Source organism: Lepisosteus platostomus, chromosome 21 (genome assembly GCF_059453375.1).
Source record: "Lepisosteus platostomus isolate fLepPlt1 chromosome 21, fLepPlt1.hap1, whole genome shotgun sequence".
Lineage (NCBI taxonomy): Eukaryota > Metazoa > Chordata > Actinopteri > Semionotiformes > Lepisosteidae > Lepisosteus > Lepisosteus platostomus.
In genome coordinates this window covers 11,271,129-11,293,340 of record NC_142631.1, presented here as the reverse complement: position 1 = coordinate 11,293,340, position 22,212 = coordinate 11,271,129, and the positions used below count along the sequence as shown (strand labels likewise).

The 22,212-nt window shown below is 40.0% G+C and overlaps 2 protein-coding genes across 9 annotated transcripts in view; both read left to right on the top strand.

Annotated features, from left to right (window-relative positions):
* LOC148644040 (centrosome-associated protein 350) overlaps nucleotides 1-3,258 on the top strand; it is a 73,103-nt gene extending 69,845 nt beyond the window's left edge. For all 8 annotated transcript variants that reach the window (XM_088615178.1, XM_088615179.1, XM_088615171.1 and 5 more), the window contains one exon: nucleotides 524-3,258. In XM_088615178.1, coding sequence (XP_088471304.1) covers nucleotides 524-706 — 183 coding nt within the window. In that variant the 3' untranslated portion in view covers nucleotides 707-3,258. The remainder of the gene's footprint in view (nucleotides 1-523) is intronic.
* Nucleotides 3,259-3,463: 205 nt separating this feature from the next.
* qsox2 (quiescin Q6 sulfhydryl oxidase 2) overlaps nucleotides 3,464-22,212 on the top strand; it is a 37,599-nt gene continuing 18,850 nt past the window's right edge. Inside the window, exons 1-7 of the mRNA XM_088615184.1 lie at nucleotides 3,464-3,818; nucleotides 14,848-14,948; nucleotides 17,118-17,166; nucleotides 18,006-18,111; nucleotides 19,833-19,923; nucleotides 20,352-20,497; nucleotides 21,213-21,356. Coding sequence (XP_088471310.1) covers nucleotides 3,545-3,818; nucleotides 14,848-14,948; nucleotides 17,118-17,166; nucleotides 18,006-18,111; nucleotides 19,833-19,923; nucleotides 20,352-20,497; nucleotides 21,213-21,356 — 911 coding nt within the window. The 5' untranslated portion in view covers nucleotides 3,464-3,544. The remainder of the gene's footprint in view (nucleotides 3,819-14,847; nucleotides 14,949-17,117; nucleotides 17,167-18,005; nucleotides 18,112-19,832; nucleotides 19,924-20,351; nucleotides 20,498-21,212; nucleotides 21,357-22,212) is intronic.

Below are 22,212 nucleotides of genomic sequence, written 5' to 3'. Positions count from 1 at the left end.
CTCCTTCTAGGACAGAAATTAATGTTCAAAGGCTTCCTCAATTACAGTGAATTAATTTAGCATTCTTCCTGTTTGTACTGTATAACAAGCATAACACAGTCTTCTCTGTGCTTTGTAAAGAAATGTATGGAATTTCAATGCAGACTGAGTGGCAGACAAATGCACTTGAAGTTGTCCATCTTCCAGCAGATGTAAGGAGAAAAAAAGAGTATAGTTTTGCTTCCAGCTGCGTAATTTGGAACGTCACTGGAAAACACTGAGCCCCTTTCTGTCATTTGGGTTTGCTTTCTGTGGTGCAAAACGATTTCAGTTATAGAAGTGGAAGATTGTTCCCGAGCTGAGGTCTTTAGAGAATATGGGGTTGATTTTTTTCTTAGCCTGGGTCGACTGAGTGAGTGTGTTTGAAATGATGTGGGAGACTGGAGGAGGGAGTTCCATTCACAGGGGACTGTTCAGAGGAAGGGGGGGTAGAAATTAAAAGGATGCTTGTCCTCACTTCTCCCACATCTGACTGCTGCCCCAGATACAGGAGCTACGAGAGGAGGAGCCAAAGTGGCTGGACTACAGCTCGGATGAGCTCAGCGTGAAGATGAAACTGACGGAAGAAATCTTCGACGCGCTCCTCCAGGATACCATCCACATACTTGACCACATCTACACAGGTCCCCTTGGTGTCACCTCACCAGAACCTTTTCAACCAGAATAAACACATCTTTCTGTCCTGTCAGTGAAAACGCAAACACTTTTCTCATGTGTTGATGTATATGTTCCGGTGGCTTAGCCTGTGTTTGCCTAGTGAGTGGGAGATTTTGATATTTTAAATTGACACAACTTCAGATTGCCTGTGAGACTTGCGATCATGTACCAGATTTTAAAATAAATAACATTTACATGTTATAATGGATTTTTTAATAAAAAGAAGGCAACTGAATCAGGTACAGATGTGAAGATTTAGCTGTCTGCTAAGATTGTAAGAAAGAGGCATTGCTTATTATACCAGGGAGTGAAAATTATGTTTGTATTTTTACAGGTTATTTTTGTGAGTGGAATACTATAATTCTTTAACAATTAATAGTGTAAAATGAAGACCTATCCCTATACCTGCTAATATTTCACAGCATCTTTCAAGTCTTCCATGTTTCTGAATTGTTCCCTGAATTGTTTGACAATCTATATTGTTCATATGATAATAGCCACCTCAGGCAAATTTTATATGTTTGTACCAAGGTATGCACTATTTCTTCACTAAGCAAAATGATGCATACATATTTTTCAACTTAACAGCTCATGTAAAACCTGAGCAATCCCACTGAAGACTTTAAAGAGTAGGCAGAGTTGCAGTAAATGCTGGCAAAATGTGTACTGAAATATGTTGATTGCATAAGTATTCAGACCCATGAGCTCAATATGTGACCTTTGGCAGCAATTACAACCTCACATCTTTTTGGGCAAGTCTCAACCAGCGTTGCACATTGGTTTGGTGCAAGTTTAGAACATAAAAACAAGAGATTTTGCAAATCAGAAGAGGGCCCTTCTCTCCTCTAACTTGCATTGCTGTAGTTCTCAGGGTGCCATCCCTAACCACATTCCTCCTTACCCTGCTCTCCAGTTCGATGGACAGTCTGATCTAAGCACTGTCTGTGTGCCTTCTTGATGATAATGATAACTACACCATGCTAAAGGAAATATTATATATACTGTAAAAGCCCTTCAGATGTTTTTATACCCTTCTCCTAATCTGTGTTTATACAGCTTTACCCCTGAGTTTTTTTGTAAACTCCTGTCTTTTTCTGAATGAATCTTTGCTTGAAATGTACAACCTGACAGTGGAACCCTACAAATATAAGTGCATTTATTAAGAAATCATGTGAACCTCTATTATTGCACATAAACACAAGCCACTCAACTAATTAAACTCATTAAAGTAATTGTGTGCACCTACATTAATTTAGGTTGACCAAAGCAAAGGGTTTAAATACTTATGCAATCTTGATTTTTATTTTTTCTTCCATATTTACTTTTACTTTTGTTACTTTGCTTTGAATATGTGGAGTAGGATGGATATACAGTATACTGTAACAAGTTAATTGCTACTTTAAAATGTTATGACTGAAAGCTTTAAAGCAACAGAATGTGAAACGAAAGTGTAAGGGTATGAATGCTTTGAAAGGCACTTTACATCTTATAATCTGAAGGAAGTTATTGAATTAGCCTAGTTAAGGTTTAAATGGACTATTTAGATATTGTCTGTGGCCTTACATTTTTAATGATCTGCAGAGGAATATAAAAAAGCTTGGATAAAGATATAGATCTATAAATATAATATATATATATAAATAATGCATTTGAGTGTTTATTTTCCATTACTAGTTTCTAATCTGCTATGTTTTTGAAACACTATAGAATTGGTGATTTAAAAAGCATGTGCAACAACTATGTGTATTTCAGTACAGCTGGATGTGGGATTTGATTAAACAAGACAGCGTGGCCATCTCCTTATGTAACACCGAGTCTGTGTTCATTTCACGTAGAGCTAATTTAGTGTGACTGCACTGTATTATGGGGACACTGTAACAGCTGTTAAGGGGCTACATACCTTAACTGTGAAAGCAATAATGCATCTCTACAGCGGCAGCTACTGTAATACCCGCGTAGCATTCAGCAATGGGTCAGCAAGAGCACTCATCGGTGTATACTGTAGTTGGTGAGCTGTATTGGAGTCAGGGGTAGTCCACTGTTGACGAGCCTCGCAATAATTCTGAGCCCATAACTATGTTCAATTGAAATTACTCCTACGTCAGTTTCTTTTTCATATCTGTTTATAATGAGATTGTTGTGTCTAAAAAGTGATATGATAAAAAATACACGTCATAGGTGAAACTGAAGTGAATTTTGCAGTGGAACCATTTTTTTTTAAAACGGGTTGTCTCCATCATCTCGTATATATTAATATATATATATGTGTGTTAGTTATCAGGAAGCCGGTTTGTCCAAGAATTGGAATGAATATACATGATGAATGCAAAACAAGACGTTAAAAAATTTATACAATTTTAAAATTAATCGATTTACTGTACTCTCAGCCTAAGACATCACTTTAGCTACCTATTCAGAGATTACATTTATTGACCATTTAGAATCTTTTACGTGTGCACTTTTCTGCTTTTTTTGTTAAATGTATGACTGTACACTGTAACTTCTATTTTGAGAATGTATTAAATTATATTTTTTTAATAAAGTTTGCTGTGTTTTACACAAGGGTGAAGATCTTTTGCTATCTTCTTGTCTCGGGAATTGAGCATTTGAAAATGCAACATCATTCCCTCGCCTTCACTGTTTTTAGCTTTAATCATCTTATTTGGACGTTCCCGCGACGTAACTCATTGGCCGCTGTTGCGTGCGGTCGCTCGCCTGTTCACGTCGTCCTGCGTGCCGCCTGCGTTGCTAAGCAGGCCGTTGCCATGGCCGTTTCCTGGGGAGTTTGAGGCCGCCCACGTCCAGCTCCGCCTCCTTCGCGGTTTCGTTCCTGTCTGTCAGAGGCGACATGGCGACTTGTGTCTCCGGCAGCTGTTCCGCACTTCGCTTACCGGCTTGGCTCGTCGCTGTTATAAGCTTTCTGGGTGCGTGTATCCTATGTCGAGCCCAGGCCACTCGGCTGTACTCGGCTGGGGACCCGCTCACCATCCTCGCCAGCGACAGTCTGAAGGAGACCTTGCACAACTCCTCTACAGCCTGGCTGGTGGAATTCTACTCGTCGTGGTGCGGGCATTGTATCCAGTACTCTCCGACCTGGAAAGCGCTGGCCGGGGACGTGAAAGGTACTGTGCACATTCTCCGATCAGCCAGTCTTGTCCGATATTCGTTGGCTTTACAGTCCCGTTTTGTCTTGTGAAGCCCTGGTGGTGCAAAAACGATTGCAGCGCTCTCAGAAGCGCAGGGCTGTGACAGTTCCCCGCGAGTTCGTGCTTACAGCCACGCTGCTCCACAGCGAAAACTTGAGCCCCTCAGCCTTGTTTTTAACAAATCTGTTCACCCCGTTACCTGAATCGACGTTGTATAACTTAAAGTAGGCAGTCGAACAGTAAAACCGTGTCTTTCGACACTAATGTTCCCGATTCCGCTTCTGTAGTCTGGACAGAGTGGTATTTGGTTCATTTCAATTCAGTTCATTTCAGTAGAAGCGCCTTTGAGTTTTCAATACGTACTGTGTACGTGCAGAACATTTGAATCCACCCAGGACTTCTTCCAGAGTTCTTACAGAGGGTCAAAATCATTAAAAAGTGGGTTGAACAAGTATTTAGAGCCATGAACTCAATCTTTAGTGGAAACACCTGTGGCAGCACATAGTAGCAGATCTTTCCAGGTAAGGCTCTGTCAGCTTAGCCTGGTATACTTCGTGCTTGTTCTGGGCAGATCTCCTCAAACACTCTCAAGATGATTGGGGATCATGTCAGTCTTTCATTCGTTTTCTTGTTCTTGAGCCACTCCAGTGTCGCTTTGGGTCTGAAAGCTGAATATTTAGACCGGTTTTACAGTATGTCTTCAGCAGGTTATCCTTGAGGATTGGCCTGTACTTTGCTCTTCCATCCTTTTTCCCCTTTTGTCTCGACAAGCTTCTCGGTCTCTGCTGATGAAATAACGCTGCCATTGTGCTTGATCGTAGGGACGGTGTTGGCAGGGTTATTTGCTGCATTGTCTGCACTCGATGCACCGTTTTGCATTTAGACCAAAATGTTCCAGTTTTGTCATGTCTGACCACAACACAAATTTTGCTGTCTTTTTTGCTTGAATGGCTTGAATATGTTTAAGAAGTGTTTCTGAGCATTATCCCCTGTTATTTGTGCAATAATCATGTATTCCTGTCCACTTAATGAATTTCTCCACAGCTGAAAGTGGCTGAAATTGCCCAACTCTGGAAAATGCCTTGCCGAATCAGTCAGATGTTTCCATTTTTAGGCCTGTTTCAAAGTTGCCGTTTGTAGCGAAACTACTGGAATGCGCAGTAACATCTTAACTGGTTACATATTTAAAGTCTTTATTTATTTGGCACCTTTTGCTGCCAGGTGAAAGTTGTTAATGACCTTCTCATTGCTGCAGATGCTTGCTTTCCCACAGTTATCATACTGTTAGACCTTTTAAGCAGCCTTTGATCCTGTAAATTATAACATTCTGGTTAATCGACTGGAGCGCTGTACAGGTTTAAGGGCCATGTTGTTGTTTCTCTCTTATTTTTCTGACAGACAATTTGTTAGCTTTGGCGATTTTAAATCAGATCCTAACCCTGTCTTCTCTGGTGTACCCCAGGGCTCAATCCTTGGCCTTTCCCTTTTAAGTATTTGTATGTTGGTAGGCCAGGCTATAAGAAAATAAGGTGTCAGCTTGCAATGTTACGCTGCTGATAATCGCCTCATAACGTACCTGTTTTCAGTGGCCTTCAATGCATAATCTGTCTTTTAAGCTTACAGTTATATGGGGTTTTATTGTATTTTTTTTTGTTCACTGTATTTTTAAACTGTAAAGGAACAAGTAAAGGTTTATTCCGTGCTGAAAAGAAGAAAAGAAACAGAACGTTTCGGCTGTGGAACCTTGGTGTCATCCAAACATACTATATGTTTTATTTATGTAAAGTGCCTTGAGATTGCTCTTTATTGAAAGTAACTAAGAAAAACACTGAATGTTTTATTACAAACTCCATGCAGGAGTTGAGATGGGTTTTTTTTTTTTCAATAATGGTATCCTTTTGTGTGTCTAATGGAGAGAAAGCTGGGGTATGTGAAAAGACAAATTCCTACTGCAAGAAATTGTATATGGCTAATCAAGTGATCTTATATTACCTAATCTTTAGCCACTCCGTCATAAAGGCTAGCTTTGGGACATTTTCTCCCATCTCAGCCACTGAACTTTTCAAAGAGACTGCTGACCTCGCAGTGACTTCTCCGACCATCTTCCCTCCTTTCCTGGTGCTCAGTTTGGAGGGATCCTGACCTAGGCAGTGTCTGGAGAGAATGACACAACTCCCACTTCTTCAGGATCGAAGAAGCCAAGCTCCAAGGGATATTCACTGTCTGTGATTTTTTTTTTCCTTCTCTCGGACTGTTTTTCTATATCCTGGAGCTTGTTTGAAACCTCCTTTGTCTTTATGGTTTGAATCTTTGCTTGAAATTCCCTACCTGACTGAAAGACCTTGCAGAGACAGGTGGCGTTATTCAGAAAACACGTGAACCACTATTTTTCTACACAGAAAGACGCCACTCGACTAATGTGGACTAGTTTATATGTGTTTTACAGATATTAACTTTAAAGAATCATGAAAGCCAACTTTAAAGCCACATAATGGGAAAACGTAATACTTTTGCATGGCATTGAATGCAATTTAAATTCTGTACATCAAATGTCCTGCATGTGATTAGGACTCCGTTCACTGGATGTTTTTATTTAACTCAATCTTCAGAGATGATGTTGTTTGCTGTTTCTGAAGACCTTGAACTATGAATATTTTTAAAGACTATTCTCGTCACCTTTACACGCATGTCTGTTGTAAAAAATAACCTGGACTCTAGTACGTATTTAATTCCCATTGGAAAGTAGTGGTTGTGAAATATATCAGTTGAGTCATTTCATGTATCTTCAGGAGGGACCCTGATGTGTACCTGCCTTTCCACTCCTGGCTGTCTATATTTGTACAGCTCTTAATCCGCCTGTTGATTTAAACACAGAGCGTCTGTAAGCACAGCTGTGTGTGGCTGAGCTCTACCAGCTGCTGTGTATATTGGTGCCTTCAGTTCCTCAGGGCCTCACATTCAGTGTGAGCGCCACGTGGCTTTGTAAACAGAAGAATACTAGTGTGGTTTAGTTTCAAAGGGTGCACTTTCACAGGAGATAAACTTGTTTCCGTGCTCTTCAGTCAGTGATGGGGGTAATTTAGATGACTGTGTTTTTAATAATAGATAAAATAGTCATATAGCTGTCTTTTTGCATTTCTGCATTTTGCAAAAGGTGCACTTGAACTTTTTCTTCTCTCCCTCACACTTTTGTAGTTTACCCTGATTGATTTTTTGTCCCCTGAGGGAATTTTTTTGTGGACACATAGAACTTCTGTACATTTAAATATAATGCAAATATAAGGAAAAAAACATTTCACATCACTCTGTTGCACATGTATAACACATAACAACAGGTAACATTTATAACACATTACCAGACAAATTGCACACAAGTGGATTGTAAAGGTCAAAAATTGTGTTTATCCTTGCCGTTTGCATTGATAGCTTTAATGGGTAGTGGAATGTTTGTATCTGTTTGACTTACATTTGGGAACCCTAAAACATTTGCCAGAAGGAAGACGTTGGTATTCAGAATGGAGGATGTGGGAAGGATCTGATATAATTTTGAAGTTAAGGATATATGCTTCAGATCAACTGCTCCATAGAATAATTCACTGTATTAACAAGGCACAAACAGCTTACTTATTGTTTGACCATCAGTTGGTTGATGATTGTTTCAGATGTGTTTGAACTGGAATCAATTTAAAGGACTGTCAGTGAACTTTTCGAGTGAGTTTAGCACATAGCTGAATCCAGATGTGTAAAGTTTTCATTTAGGTAGGCATCGTCATGCTTGGAATTAAGCCGTTGTTGTGGTTTTTACCACAAGGCATTTTCCTAAAGGATGTTGAAGAATCCTTTCTTGAAAAGTTCACTTCTTTGCATTGTCCAATGATAATATGAATCAAATGAGACAAACGCAATTAAACCGTTTATTTGCCTTTTTAAATAGTAAGTATATGGTAGGTTGTTGTCCATTTAGCTATTTTTCTGGGAGGTTTTAAGACGGCTATAGTTGTTCAGGAAAGGCCCCTGATGAGAAGAGGCCATTTCGTCCATCAGGTCCATCGGTTTCCTCTTTCTCTAAAGTCCCGTAGGTGGAACTGACCGATCTAGAAATAAATCCCCAAGTATGAAATCAGCCCTCACCTGAATGTCTTTGGGAGGTGGGAAGAAACACAGAGAAATGGGAAGAAAAGTCTCCTCCCCACGAACAGGGACCCTAGCCTGGAATCACACTGTGGCCCATGGTAGAGGTCACCAGCATGCTGCTACAGTATGCCACTGTTTTGTGTATTCAGACACTGATAGGGGCCGTAGGTACAGTAAATTCTCCCTCTAAGCCTTGGTGGAACTTCTCTCCACCACAACCAGTTTGTGGGGGCTGCACATTGGTGGTGGTGGAGGGGAGTCCCCATTACCTGTAAAGCACTTTGAGTGGAGTACCCAGAAAAGCGCTATATAAGTATAAGGAATTGTTATCGTAATAATAATTATTATTAATTTTTTAAACTATATGGAAGTATTGATGAAGCTACAAAAACTCACAACACACTTTTATCCTTCCTGTCATTCCATAAAATCAAAATGCCGGTAGGCTTTTTCAGGATCAGGCCGGCTGGCCAGCCTCATTCATGACACAGCAACACATGAGGAACATTGGCAGGGGAAGGAACGAGTTAAGGTTTGTGCCAACGGAAAAGAGAAGAAAGGAAACGCAACTTTTCTTCTCCTTTCTTCTCCTTTCAGCCTGGAATAAACCTTTACTTGTTCATTTGCAGCCTACGCCTGCTGACGCAGCTCCCTACTTGAACTGCTGTTGACAGGGGAATGTGTGAAGACATGCTGCCATATTAGCCAGCAGCCATATCACTCTGCAACTCACAACTGGCAGCCCACTGCAGCTCAGCAGGTGTGAGCCTGGTCAGTACCTGGATGGGAGACTCCTGGGAAAAACTAAGGTTGCTGCTGGAAGAGGTGTTAGTGGGGCCAGCAGGGGGACGCTCACCCTGCGGTCCATTTGGGTCCTAATGCCCCAGTATAGTGACGGGGACACTATACTGTAAACAGGCACTGTCCTTTGGATGAGACGTAAAACCGATGTCATTAAAAATCTCAGGGTGTTTCTCGAAAAGAGTAGGGGTGTAACCCTGGCATCCTGGCCAAATTTCCCATTGGCCCTTACCAATCATGGCCTCCTAATAATCCCCATCTATGAATTGGCTTCATTACTCTGCTCTCCTCCCCACTGATAGCTGATGTGTGGTGAGCATTCTGGCGCACTATGGCTGCCGTCACATCATCCAGATGGATGCTACACACTGGTGGTGGTGGAGGGGAGTCCCCATTACCTGTAAAGCACTTTGAGTGGAGTGTCTAGAAAAGCACTATATAAGCGTAAGCAATTATTATTATTATATTGAGGCCATAGGGAATTAAACATCTTCAAGGTTTCTGTCTGTGCTGTTTTAGAGTTCATTCTTTCATTGAATGAGACGCAAGTTGCTCTACAAACAACCTTGCTTTCAGTAAACCTTAAACTTGAAGTGTGACTCCATCAACATGAGCTGCTGTCATGTAAAAACATGTTTTGTGTGTCTGAATTCTGCATGGGGATGTATATACTGTAGGATTTTTTTTCTCCTTTGTTTTAACCCCTTCTTTGAAAAGCCAACGTTGCTCTGGAATATTAGACTGGAATATTTACAGTGTGAACAGTGAAAACATTGTCAGGATACTAAACAGGCAGTGTAGATTTATGGTACTTCTCTGCCAGGGAATGTAGGAGGTGCAAACAATGATAAGACCTATTTCTGGAAGCGTCTGGTATTCAATTTATAGTGTTTGCACTGTGAATCCAGTTTTTTACGACAGTTAACCTAATTATGTTATGACCTGATTGTGATTTAGCACAATATTCTTGGCAGACAGAAGCTCATAAATAACACAAGTGGAAACTCTTATTACTGTACCTAACATGTTAAAGCTGATGGACCTAAATATGACGAGTACTAAATTCAAATGAAAATATCAGAACATTTGGTTGTTTACATTTAAGTGCAGTATCCATGAGTTGTAGCATACTTAAAGGCTCATTAAAATTGTTGTTTTTCTTTTGCTAGAAGATCATTCACTGGTCCTTCCATACCTTGAGAAGCAAAGACATTTCATAATGACCCTTTACTTGTTTTTGCCGGAATTATTCGTCTCGTCAGACTTTATGAAAGACTTGTGTGTTTGGAAGAGATTGCAAGTTTGAGCAACTCTGAAAAATGCCTGACATGACACACAACATGTCTCCATGTGCTAAATCTGTTGAGTATGTTGAGTGTGCCAACCCCTGATACAGGCCTTAAATGTCGGAGAGCTTCTTATAAAACAAGCATTGGAACTCTTTTGTCCTCTGTGTATTGATATGATGAAATGACCATCCTTTTTATAGCAGTTGCACAGACAATGTAGTTAACAGAACAACACACAGTATGTAAAATCATTATTTCTGCTTCATATTTGTCCTCAACAGAGCTGTTCAGCAAGAGTTCGGCTGTAAACGTCATAGGCTAGTCGCAAGTGTGATCAATACTAGAAGCAATGCAAGCCGTGTGACTGTGGCTCACGCTTTGAACAAGGTTACGGATGCAGTCTTGTGGTATTTTGTCCTGTTCCTCTCCTATAGCCTGGGCAGGCTTGTATCGGTTCACTGGTCCCTCAGCCCTAGATACATCAGCAGCATCCCAGCCCATCTCTCAAGTGTTTGACCTTGAGTCTAATTCGGTATATAGCATTGTTATCAGTCAGAGTGCTTTACAGGTAATGGGGTCTCCCCTCCACCACCACCAGTGTGCAGCCCCCACCTGGATGATGCGACGGCAGCCAGAGTATGCCAGAACGCTCCCCACACATCAGCTATTAGTGGGGAGGAGAAATAAATATTAGAACATTCAATTATTCATATCCTGACAGGAGAAGTTTTCACCAGCAGGGAGCAAGACTTAATTTGCTTTTTAAAGCCATTGAATGTTTTCTGAGCCACAGAGCCAGTATGAAGGCAGGAAAAAATCATTTTAGTTCCTTTATTATGTTCATATTAAGGATCATATTTCATATCAAGGATCAAAAAACAACCTTAAGGCCGATATTAATTCTGAAAGGCCTTGACGTTAACCAGGTTTAGAGTATTGTAGAATCTGCTGTACGTCCATGAACAATGTCTCTTAGTAGGGCTGGGCAATATGGCCAAAAACATTATCACGATAAACAATTTCATATCAGTCAATATTGATAATTATCACGATAAATGTCAAATCATTTTTTCTTTCAAGTTTAAAGGCAGACTTTTTCTCCTGAGTGAAAGTTGAAGAAACCAGACAGTTATTTGGTAAATTAAACAACTCTTTATTTTAAGAACACAACAAACACTTGCCAAACAGCAGAAACATTAAACAAATCTGTTAGCTGCCCGGTCTGCAACACGCACGCGCACTCGCACAGTATTTTGTGCACATGCGCAAAGCATAAACATATTCATCGAACTTTTGTTAAAATTATAACAAGGAAAATTATATCGCGATAATTATCGTTATCGAATTATCGCCCAGCTCTATCTCTTAGCATCCAAAAATGCTTACTTATCATCATCTCTATCTAGTGTGGAAACTGCCACAGTAAAATAAGCCTTTCAGAATAATGTTTTTTTTTATCAAAGGGGACTGTTGTTCATTTGTATTTAAGTTTGTATAGCAAATACTGATTAAATTCAGTTTAGTTTTGGATGTGCTTGTGGTTTTTCAAACATTCAATGAAAGCCAAAGCCAGTTACTTGCCTTAGATTTTTAATGCCTTTATGGGTGTTACTTTGAGCTAGTTATTCTGAGAAGAAATCATCCTTTCTGATGCCTGAAGCTTGTTGGAAGCCTGAAAATGTTTTTTGAGCAGCAGCTGTAGAATTAGCACAACTGTTTTCTTTATGCTGACTTAACCTATGGCATCAATAAATGGCTTCAATGCATTAAAAACTGTCTAATCTTAAAGTGCTCCCCAAATCTGCACAGGTGGTAAATCGGTTGTTGTATTACGGGTAGTGCAGTGTAAGTACATCATAATAAGCAGAGTTTTTAGGTTACTGTTATTAATGTTGGCTTGTCATTGTTTTACATATTAAAGCTTTACTGTATTTAGTTTTCATGAGTAAAAGACTGAGTAAAAGAAATAATTGTTGTGTTTCCACATGGATTCAGTCTTCTACAGAAAGTGCTGTAGGTCAGGATAGACTTTTAATGTGCTGAATTACCTCTTGGGGAAATGATGACATTGTTATTTCATATGGGCCTACAGAAAGGCATCCATAAAGAATTGTCTGTGTCATAAGCAGAATGAACATCCGCTTGGCTATAAATAGAAAAATAGATACAAACCAAAACTTGGGTAAGTCTGTAAAATACAATATTTCTACATGAGGATTCAATTAAGTGAAAACTGCAGGACGGATCAGAATTGATTTTTGACATTTGTGATGGATGTCAGCATAAAGAATGCTAGCTGGAATACAGTGCCAGCCTGCAGCAGTTGGCATTCTCTCAGAGAGTGCAGCTATGCTTTCCTGAAGCTCTGCTGTCCACGCACTGCTGAAAACATTCCTGTCGGATCAGTCACATATTTGAAGAATCACAAGATGGAAAGCCACCTGCCTTACACCTGGTGTAATAAGAACTTTAAACACACTGAGGTCATATTAGTTATTCAATAACTACATATAGAAGGGTAAAATGTAGTTTTAGTTCTGAATGTGACTCAGTGCAGCATGTGTTATCCAATGCATGCTGATGGTGTTTAAGCAGTGGAATTTTGTAATGGTTGCTGGTTTATTGCACATCGGCTTATTTGGCAAGAATCCTGTAAGAAGACAACTGTAGCAGGTCAGGATGAAAGTGTGACAGGGCAGAGAATCCAGGAGAGCCAGAGAACTGAGCTGCAAGATCACAACAGCAAGAGGATCTGTGACTTTGATCTGCCTGTATCCCACTTTTCCACTTTAGCAGAATTATTTATGTCTTCAGATTATGGATACTGTCCAATACAGAGAAATATGCTATGCCTTTTAAATCTTTAGCCTCTTATTTTTACTGTCTCCATCATTGGTTGTGTGTCCCCAGTGTCAATTCATTTGATGATAATCTCCCATTTTACAGCACCGGTCACAAAACCAGGCGCGCGGGTTTTGTAACATTTCTAAATGTTTCTTCATTTTCAGATACGATCTCTTGTTGTTAGAACAGCTTTCATTATGTTCCAATTAATTCGTTTTTTTCCCCATTTACAAATAGTAGTAACACATCAGCAGTTTGAGTTTTACCGATGAAGTTTGTGCTCTAAATGTGGTCTACAATTTATTTTAGTCTGATTTGTTTAGGAATAAAATATTATTCTGCGTACTGTTTAAAATGTATTTACGGCGTGAAGACACCCAAGATAAAGATGTTATTGTACAATATTATGTGGAAAAGAAGGAGTATCATGGTTTAATAAACACAGACTTGTTAAACTGTGCAGGTTTCCATAATTGTATGTTCTTGAGTAAATAAATTCAGCAAAGACAGAAGCACACAGTGGATGTCTCAGCTCGGCGCAGTGTTCTAGTGTCAAGATCGTCTCTCAGTTGTTCATTTATATAGGAGCAGCTGTTAAAAGGCTGCCTTGTGAGGAGTCACCTCCCATCTGCTGCATTCTCAATGGGAGGCAGTGAGGCCTCATTGTCTGTCCATGCCCTGGCTCACATTTCCATCACAGAGCCCGGTCTCATTGTTTGCCTGCGGAGAAACGAAGAGACAGACAGGTGGGAGGCAGGAATGACACGGTTCCCGAAAAACCGTGCCCTCCACCCCACACCCTTTTTGTTCCCGAGTTTGTCCTAGACGGAGAAGAAGACCACCCTCGCTCATTGTCCTCTCCTGAAAGCCCGTCCATCTGTTCCCCCGCATGCTTGCAGTGGGCTGGGTGGCTGGCCAAGGAGGCCAGTGAGAATTCATCACAGTGTTCAGCCTTCTTCTAGTTCTAGCAGGGAGTTCTCCCTGTTTGTCCTCATGTGGTGGAACGAGAAGCTCCATGTCCATTCTGACTTGAATTCTGTTTTTCTTACCTGGCTTACCGAGGAAGTAAATTCAGCAGGTGTCCACTTACGGGGTCTGCTGAGATGGTACTGATTTATATCTGAAGAGACCTGGAGCCATTGAAGAAAACCACCAAGGGTAGCAGTGTCTCACGTGGGATTTGAACCCTGTCCTAACCACCCATCCACACTGCTGCTGAAGGGGTTACCTCAGCCATTCTTCATTGTGTGAACTTGTGTGTTATTTCCATGTCCTGTTCTCTAAACCACAAAATAATATTTAGGTAGAGTTATTAAGTTCTATTTTTTATTAACAGCCACTGACCCGTGTTTTGAAATAAACCAATATCTCTTTCAAAAAGAATGATTTGGATCTGTACTGTGATTTCATCAGACATCCTAGTATATTATGGAATAATGTCACTCACTATAATATTTCAATGGAAGGCATATTGAAGGCCTATCTGTCCTTTGAGCTGCATTATCTGTTTCATTGTGGTCCTCTAACTCCATAACTGAATATCAGCTCCATTGTGTTAAATCATAAAATGTCCACACTTTAAAAAAATTGTGCCCTGAAAGTCATAATATGAAGTTGCCTCTCATCCAGTGTACAAACTAACAATGCTGTGAGATATAAAGAAAATTCAGAAACTGCCTTTTCAAACAGACCTATTTACAACATTCTGAAGTACATTTCCGTTCTTTGCAGCAACTTAATTAAAGTAAATATTAAGCTTTTTAATAGTGTATTTGTTCATTTATTTACGTACTATGATGGTTTATGGACTCTAGCATTAACTTTATTTCCAATATTAAATAGTCACTCTAGGAAACAGTTTTAGCTCCTGTAGATTTTCTGAGGGTTGTACTATACTGCCTCTCTCTGACTAAACTATTTTGTTTTGTTTTTTTCAGACTGGGACCAGGGTATCAAATTGGGGGTGCTGGACTGTGCATTTGAGAAGAACTTTGATATCTGCAAAGAGTTTGGAATCCATTTCTACCCCACATTTAGAGTACGTGTGTTCCCAAATGGCAATTCTGTGTATGACGTGTACATACTGTATGTATAATGCTTCTAGTTGCATCAACTTGAATATGGATCATGACTGTATTTGTAAACAGTGTAAAATTGTTCACTTTCAGGTGTCATAACATGCAGCTTGAGATGTAAAGATGTTTTCTGTTTAAAGTTATCACTCATTTGTATTTGGCTCTACATTATTAAGATGTAACTTATGTTTACGCTTGTTTTGTGGGTTCATCATGACAGCTTGTAACTAATGAGCTGTTTATTTTAATATTTAAAACTTTTTTTCATTAATACTTAATGGCAAGGCAGGTTTAATGCAAAATAGGCACTCTTGTACAAAGGATATATTGGGCGCGGAGATTATCATTGCCATTTTTTAGTCATCCTTTTGATGTGCTTAAAAGCACTTCTTTCAGTGATGGGAAGCTCCATTGTTTCACCGTCAAATGGGATTTTGAAATAGTATGTTTGTTATGACTTACTGGCTGGTAGGTAAATGCATAAATCTGTTACATTTTTTATGGCACTTTTTTTTTTACAGTGAGGATAAGTCTGCATATTGATGGGTATACTGATTATGCCAATGTATTCTGAGTGGTTATGCCAATATAATGTGAAACAGCCATTTTGCATTCAGTAGCATTTATCCAGAACAGGCAAGAAAACAATAGCGGGCACACAGATGGCTTGTTAAAGCCATCTGTTCAGAGCTTCCACTTTGTATGGAGAGTTTTGCTGTTAAAGAGTCAAGCTTGGAGGGTGGCTTCTCCAGGTTTTTTTGAGTGATCCCTGAGAAGTTTTTTTTTATCCCTGAGTGAGGGAACTAACTCACTGATAACAAGAGCTAAGTGATACAGACTTAAATATGTTGATCATAATACTCAGGTGAGAGTTAGTCAACTTCGTAAAATCATCTCAAAATGCCAACATCGACACATGGTTGAAGATCACAAGTACAAATTCAGTTATCACGAGTTAACATATTGTCAAAAGTAATTAAGATTTGTTCTCGGTTGTTAAAATATGAAGATTGAATGTTCAGTAAATGATCATGCTTCTGTGACAAGCACTTCTAAAATGCAGCTTAAAAAAAATAAAAGGTTCAGTTGTCATTAATCTGACCTTCATTAGTAAACCGCATGCTATTTTAGTTATCTGCCAGCAGGTGGTGATAGCAATGCTGCTTTTCACCCAAACACACAAGCGTCACTCAAGAGGCAACTTAAAGTAAATCATTGTATATGTACAGAACCATTATACAATATATGATGCACGTGTCGAATACCAATGAGACACTCCTTGTCCCACACAGTTATGGATCAAGCTGCACAGCCATGCCATTTAAACAGATATTCTAACTTCTTTCAAGAACTGGCTAAAAGAGATCCTTGGATCAATTAGTTATTAACTACCAAATGAGCTACATGGGCTGATTGGCCTCCTGTCATTTATAACATGTATATTTTATATTTGAACATTTTTACAACTGTTTCCTCCTTGACAGTAAATAACTTCCACCATCAAGGAACTCTACTCATAACAGCATAATCATATCTGATCATGTGCTCCTGAATTTCCAGCTGAGCTTCAATAATTGATCTCAATCTCTCCACTTCAGTAATTACCTTATTCTCTAGCAGAGACTAGGAGACTTTGTGGAGTTTATGAATAAGAAGATTAAGTCGTTATTAGATACTAATAGCACCCCTGATATTTACCTCTGCTTGCTTTGGGAGTCCATAACAGCTTACCTCGATATCAAATTATTTTGTTGCAAAGCCTGACTTAATAATGGTTGAGGCCCAGCCTCTGGGGACTTTGAAGAAAGGGCTGGACAAAATTTAAGTTTCACTTTGTGTTTTCAAGATAGCAAGTTAGGCAGAATGGTTCCCTTTCATTATTATCCTTTCTTATGCTCATTTGTCTGAAATAGGGGCACATCCATCCACAATGTCATGTTGTGTGTAATCATATGGACATTAGGACCATTAGATCCATATGTAATGCATATAGCATTTTCATTTGCTACATTTATAATCTGTATAGGCTCATTAGTATAGTCTGAATCGTATTGCTGGTGTGAAGACTTCAGCTCTTGGTTGTAATAAGTCTGATCCCACACTCCTGATGCTGTCCTGTTTTTCCTTTGTAGTTCTTCAAAGCACACAGCACCACATTCGATGTTGGAAAAACATATGGAGGTGGGTATTATCCACTAAGGATGCACCTAGTATTGTCATTGTATGAGTAATTAATGATAGATGTATGATTTCCATTTACACTTCAGTGTCTTGTCTCAATAAGATTATTGCCCCCTTTTACTTTGTACACTCCTGGCAATTCACATTTTGTGTTAGTAAAAATACTCATTTTTTAAGGTAAACAATATTCCATTCCAGCAGCTATATCACCCTGCAGCTCTCAACTGGTTACCCAGTGAAGCTCAGCAGGGTTGAGCCTGGTCAGTACCTGGATGGGTGACTCCTGGGAAGCTGTGGTTGCTGCTGGAAGTGGTGTTAGTGGGACCGACCAGTAGGGGGCTCACCCTGCGGTCTGTGCGGGTCCTAATGCCCTGGTATAATGGTGGGGACACTATACTGTAGTGGGCGCCATCCTTCGGATGAGACGTTAAACCAAGGTCCTGACACTTAGTGGTCATTAAAGATCCCCGGGCATTTCTCATGAAGAGGACGGAGTTATCCCGGTGTCCGGGCCAAATTCCCCCCCTCGGCCTTTACCGTGGCCTCATGTATGATTGGCTTGCACTGGCCCTGCGATGGACTGGCACCCTGTCCAGGTTGTACCCTGCCTTGCGCTCGTTGCTTGCCGGTAAGGCTCCGGCTTCCCGCAGCACCATATGGTATAAAGTGTAAATGACTTGACATGATGATGACGACAATATTCCATCTTCAATTTTTACAAAACTGGGATATGTTTTCAAGCACAGACTACTTTAATCCCTACATCAGCTGCATCACTAACAAGTTTTGTTTGCTCGTGCATGAAGAGTGGTCGTAACAGTGCCTCCTTTTGCAAACAGGTGCTGACAGGGAGCTGCAGACCATGAGGCAGCTGATGGTGAGCTTCCTTCAGAACCACAGCAGAGAGGAATGGCCAAGCAAATGCCCCCAACTGGAGCCTTCTGGGTACTGAACCTCCTCCCACCTCAAATATGCTTAACAGTGTTGTGCATTCTGCAAGCTAGAGTTTTAAATAGCACATGTCCGTGGATTATTTTGTTGTAACTTTTGTTGTAACTAAAACAAATAGTTACAACTTTTACAATTTATGTAACAAGCTTGTGTAACTTTTGCTACAACTTTTGTTGCAACTATTTTGTTGTAACTAACAACAACTTTTTTCGTTGCTTAAATCAAGTGATCAACTGTTCCGTAATTGGATTGTTGCACTAGAATCCAGCAATTAGCGTTTGTCTATTTTAAAGGCCTTGGTTTCTTTTCTACTGAATGCAAAAGTATTTTTGGCATTTTGAAATGATTAAGTGCTCTGAATGGTAGTATGGGTGGAATAGTATTATAAATCGTTAAATTGTGCCAACAATGTTTGAGATTGGAGTTGGGTACCAAAAATTGAAACAATAATTTATTGTTAAGCAGAACAATTTTAAGAATCTGCAATCAGATTCCTAAATAGCAAAAAAAATATATAAATAATAATTAAATCACTAAAAAGTGCATAAAATGCGGAACATAACTTGCATAAAAATATAATTCTTCATACTACATACTAATGTGTAATACAGTGCACTGTCGTTAGCTGTCATGTGTACAGTGCACAGTGCCATACTTCTATAACAATTCTAAAAGTGTAAAAGGTTATAGCATCATGGTAGATTTGTGGTGAGCCTTGTGGCTGCACATACACAATGTATAAACATTTTATGGGTCACATATTAGTAATTTTATCATGCAAAACATTGCTCATCGGCATGGATCAACCATGAAACTCCCAGGTTGCAGATGTTGTCTTGGGGTTGTATTCCATTCCTATGATAGTGCCTGGACAAGCTTGTCCACTGGCTTCTGACTTGTCCACTGGCTTCTCAATGTTTTCAGCCATCCCTGCTCATCCCACAAATATTCAGTAAGCTTTAGTCAGACATATAGGGCTTCCATGGCTTAAACGTCACATTCTCATTTCACAAGAAAGGCTTTGTTACTTGAGCAGCATGAGGGTTTTCATCCTTCTGGAATGTTGTCACACCAGAATGAACCTGCAGGCAAAGCAGCAAGCATTTGTACCTTCCTATCACAATAATTAATATACTGTTCTGCATGCTTGCACTTGGCTCACATCCATCAGGGTGGACAAAGCCAAACCTTTCTTCCTCACTAAAGACAACTTGCCTCTGATGCTATCAGGTTCACTTAACCCAATCTCAAACACTCATGTTGTTTGGATAAGCAGAGCATATTACTTCATTTCTGTGCTTGAGCCCAGACTCTTCCAGAGTGAAGTTATGTCCATCATGTTCTAATAGCCTTGTAGAAAATACAGTTGTTACTATTGCCTCTAGAATATTAAGAAATACTTTAGTGCAAGGTGATGTCAGTGGATGTTTCATTTCAGCTCTTCTGTGTGGTTATATATCTTCAGCAACAGGCATCTGCACACCCATTGAGACCACAGATTTTCTTTTCTTTGTTCACATCCTCATTTTTTATAAACCTGTAGGTCCTTTGGGCTCACTTGTAAGGAATTAGAATTTTAAGCTGGTGTGGTTACTGCCTGTCAACTGCATTATAGAGAAATGCCATTCTCTAAGGCTTGATGTGACCAGCAGACCTATATCCTGCGGTTGAAATTGAGTCCAAAACCCCAGTGACACTATCGCTCTTTCTCTAAGGTCTGCTGACGTGCTTGCCCAGCTTGGCCAGAAGGCTGAAGAGTACACTGCTATCATTATTGAGGAAGAAGACTCTTACGTGGGACGAGAGGTAAGATGCTAGAGCAAGTGTTTCCAGCCTTGTTCCTGGAGACTTTCAATTTAATAAGTATTATGCCGTAGTTCACAATAAATCAACTAGTTATGATGTTTGGAAACATTCAGAAGTTCTGAATTGATCAAGAAAGTAATCTGTTTAATTAAGAGATTTTCATTCAACCTTGAGAGTTGAAGGGTGTTCTAACTATTGTTCCAGTCAATCTGTAAATTAATCAAACACATGACCTGCATATTTGACCATTAAAAATAAAGATGTGGAACAGTTAAATTGTTCTGCATCTTAAGAAACGGGGATAGTGGTTATCTAGAAAACCTGGAGGACCTGGGTTTTCTAGTAGCAATTCGTTGTTTTTATCTTCATTTGATCTCAGCAAGTTGTTGAGTTGAAAGCATGGGCTTTAAGCTGCTCCTGTCTCTCAGGTGATTCTGGACCTGATGAAGTATGAGGGTGTGACTGTGAAGAGAGCCTTGGGCTCAGAAAAGCTCCTTTTGGAGAAGCTGGGGATCGCTGCTCTGCCCTCTGCTTATCTCTTAGAGCCCAGTGGAAAGCATGGGCTCATGAATGTGTAAGTGTTGGACTCAAAAGGCACACTCCCCATATATCATTCCTGTTGTCGTTTTTCTAGAAGGATATGTGGCCTCCTTTATACCTCAATTCCTTATCTTAGGCTCATTTGCTTAGTAGAGCCAAAAATTATTTAAGCTAGACGCGGCACACAAGAAGATGGTAGTCATGGAGGAAGGGGAAGGGTTTCACACTAGTTAAAAGAGAGATTGTTGCAAGGGAACATTGATATGTGTGAATTGATGGTTATAAGGAAAGCAGCTGCAGGAACTGAAGCCGAATAAGGGATAGCTCTTGGAAGGCAACCTGGGGAAAGGAAAACCGTGTTTCATAAGGGAATTAAGACCCTTTCACCACAGTTATCAATAATCCCAGAAATTCCCCTAGAACCCAGTGAAACTCAGGTGTCATCAAATACTTAATGCCCAGTGTTGGAAGTACAGTAGCATTACTCTGTCTTAGAGTCTTCGAGAAGTATAATGAACAAGTACAGCAGCAATAAAGCCTCAGGCGGTGGAAGGAACAGTCTAGCCCTCAGATCAGCTAAAATGCCACATACAAATTTGCATAGCTGGAAAACCATGACTTGAAGGCAGTGGGTAACAGGTGGAAGGTCGCCAAAGCCTTCACCCCCGAGACGTGCAGCACGCCCTGCCGCCGAAGGCCTTGGGAAAAGACAGTTCATTAAAGAAGTGTCTGATCGTCTGCTCTCGCAGGGAGAAGCGCCTGCGATTCTTCTTCTCGTCCTATCTCAAGCTGCTCCCTGGAGTCCGGAGGAAGCAGGCCCTCTCCGCCAGGGCCCTTGGACCTGCCAGGATGTCGGGGAGTGCTGTCGCTGTGGTTTGGAAGGACTTCGACAAGTGCGTCTTTTCTTGTTCAGCAATAATTATACCGGAGAACGCATTATCGAATACACATTTAAATCAGCACCTGACAAAATGCACTGTTAAGTGTAATTATTTTAGGAATGCACTACAAAATCCAAAGAAATGAGACTGCAGAGAGATATGATCTGATTTGAATATCAAAATGTTGAATTCTTCATAATTGGAGAAAGCCATCGCTGGTAATCTTTTTTTCAATGAAGTCAAGAGCTTGTTCAGGTGCCAGAAGATCTGTTTCTTCAGCAGCTCCCATCAGATCTGTATTTTAAATTTCCCTTGTGATGCACTCTTTAAGGTACGATTTAGTGATTTGGTACTCTCCTTTTTTGATAGTTTATTAAGAATTCTGTCTGTGAAACAGAAATTACATGGTAGAAATGCTACTATCATAGCACTATTATGCTATTATCATACCATAATTCCTTGCATTTGTGTAGTGCTGTACATTCCTAAGAATGAAAGGGTGATGTCCTGTAGCCATAACAGCCTTAGTAGACAGCTGGAGGAAAAAGAAGAACTTACTGACTTGGCCTTCTAAGCACTTACAGTACAAGAGTATGGAGTTTTCAGACACTTGTGGATCGTTAAACATTTTTTGAGACAGTGGTTTCAAGTAGCACATAGAAAGAATTATATGGTTAGTTTTGAATTAGAGAGATTAATTATTGTGTCACGTTTCTGTATTTGTGCATATTGACGGTTACAAAAAATTGTAAGCAGTCCTTATGCCGTTTATGTGCGTGATATGTATAAATATTAAGTTAGCCATTGAAGAAAAGGTAAGCTGTCTGTTAAACTAAGACCTGGAGTTTTTCTGGATAGATTTTCGAAC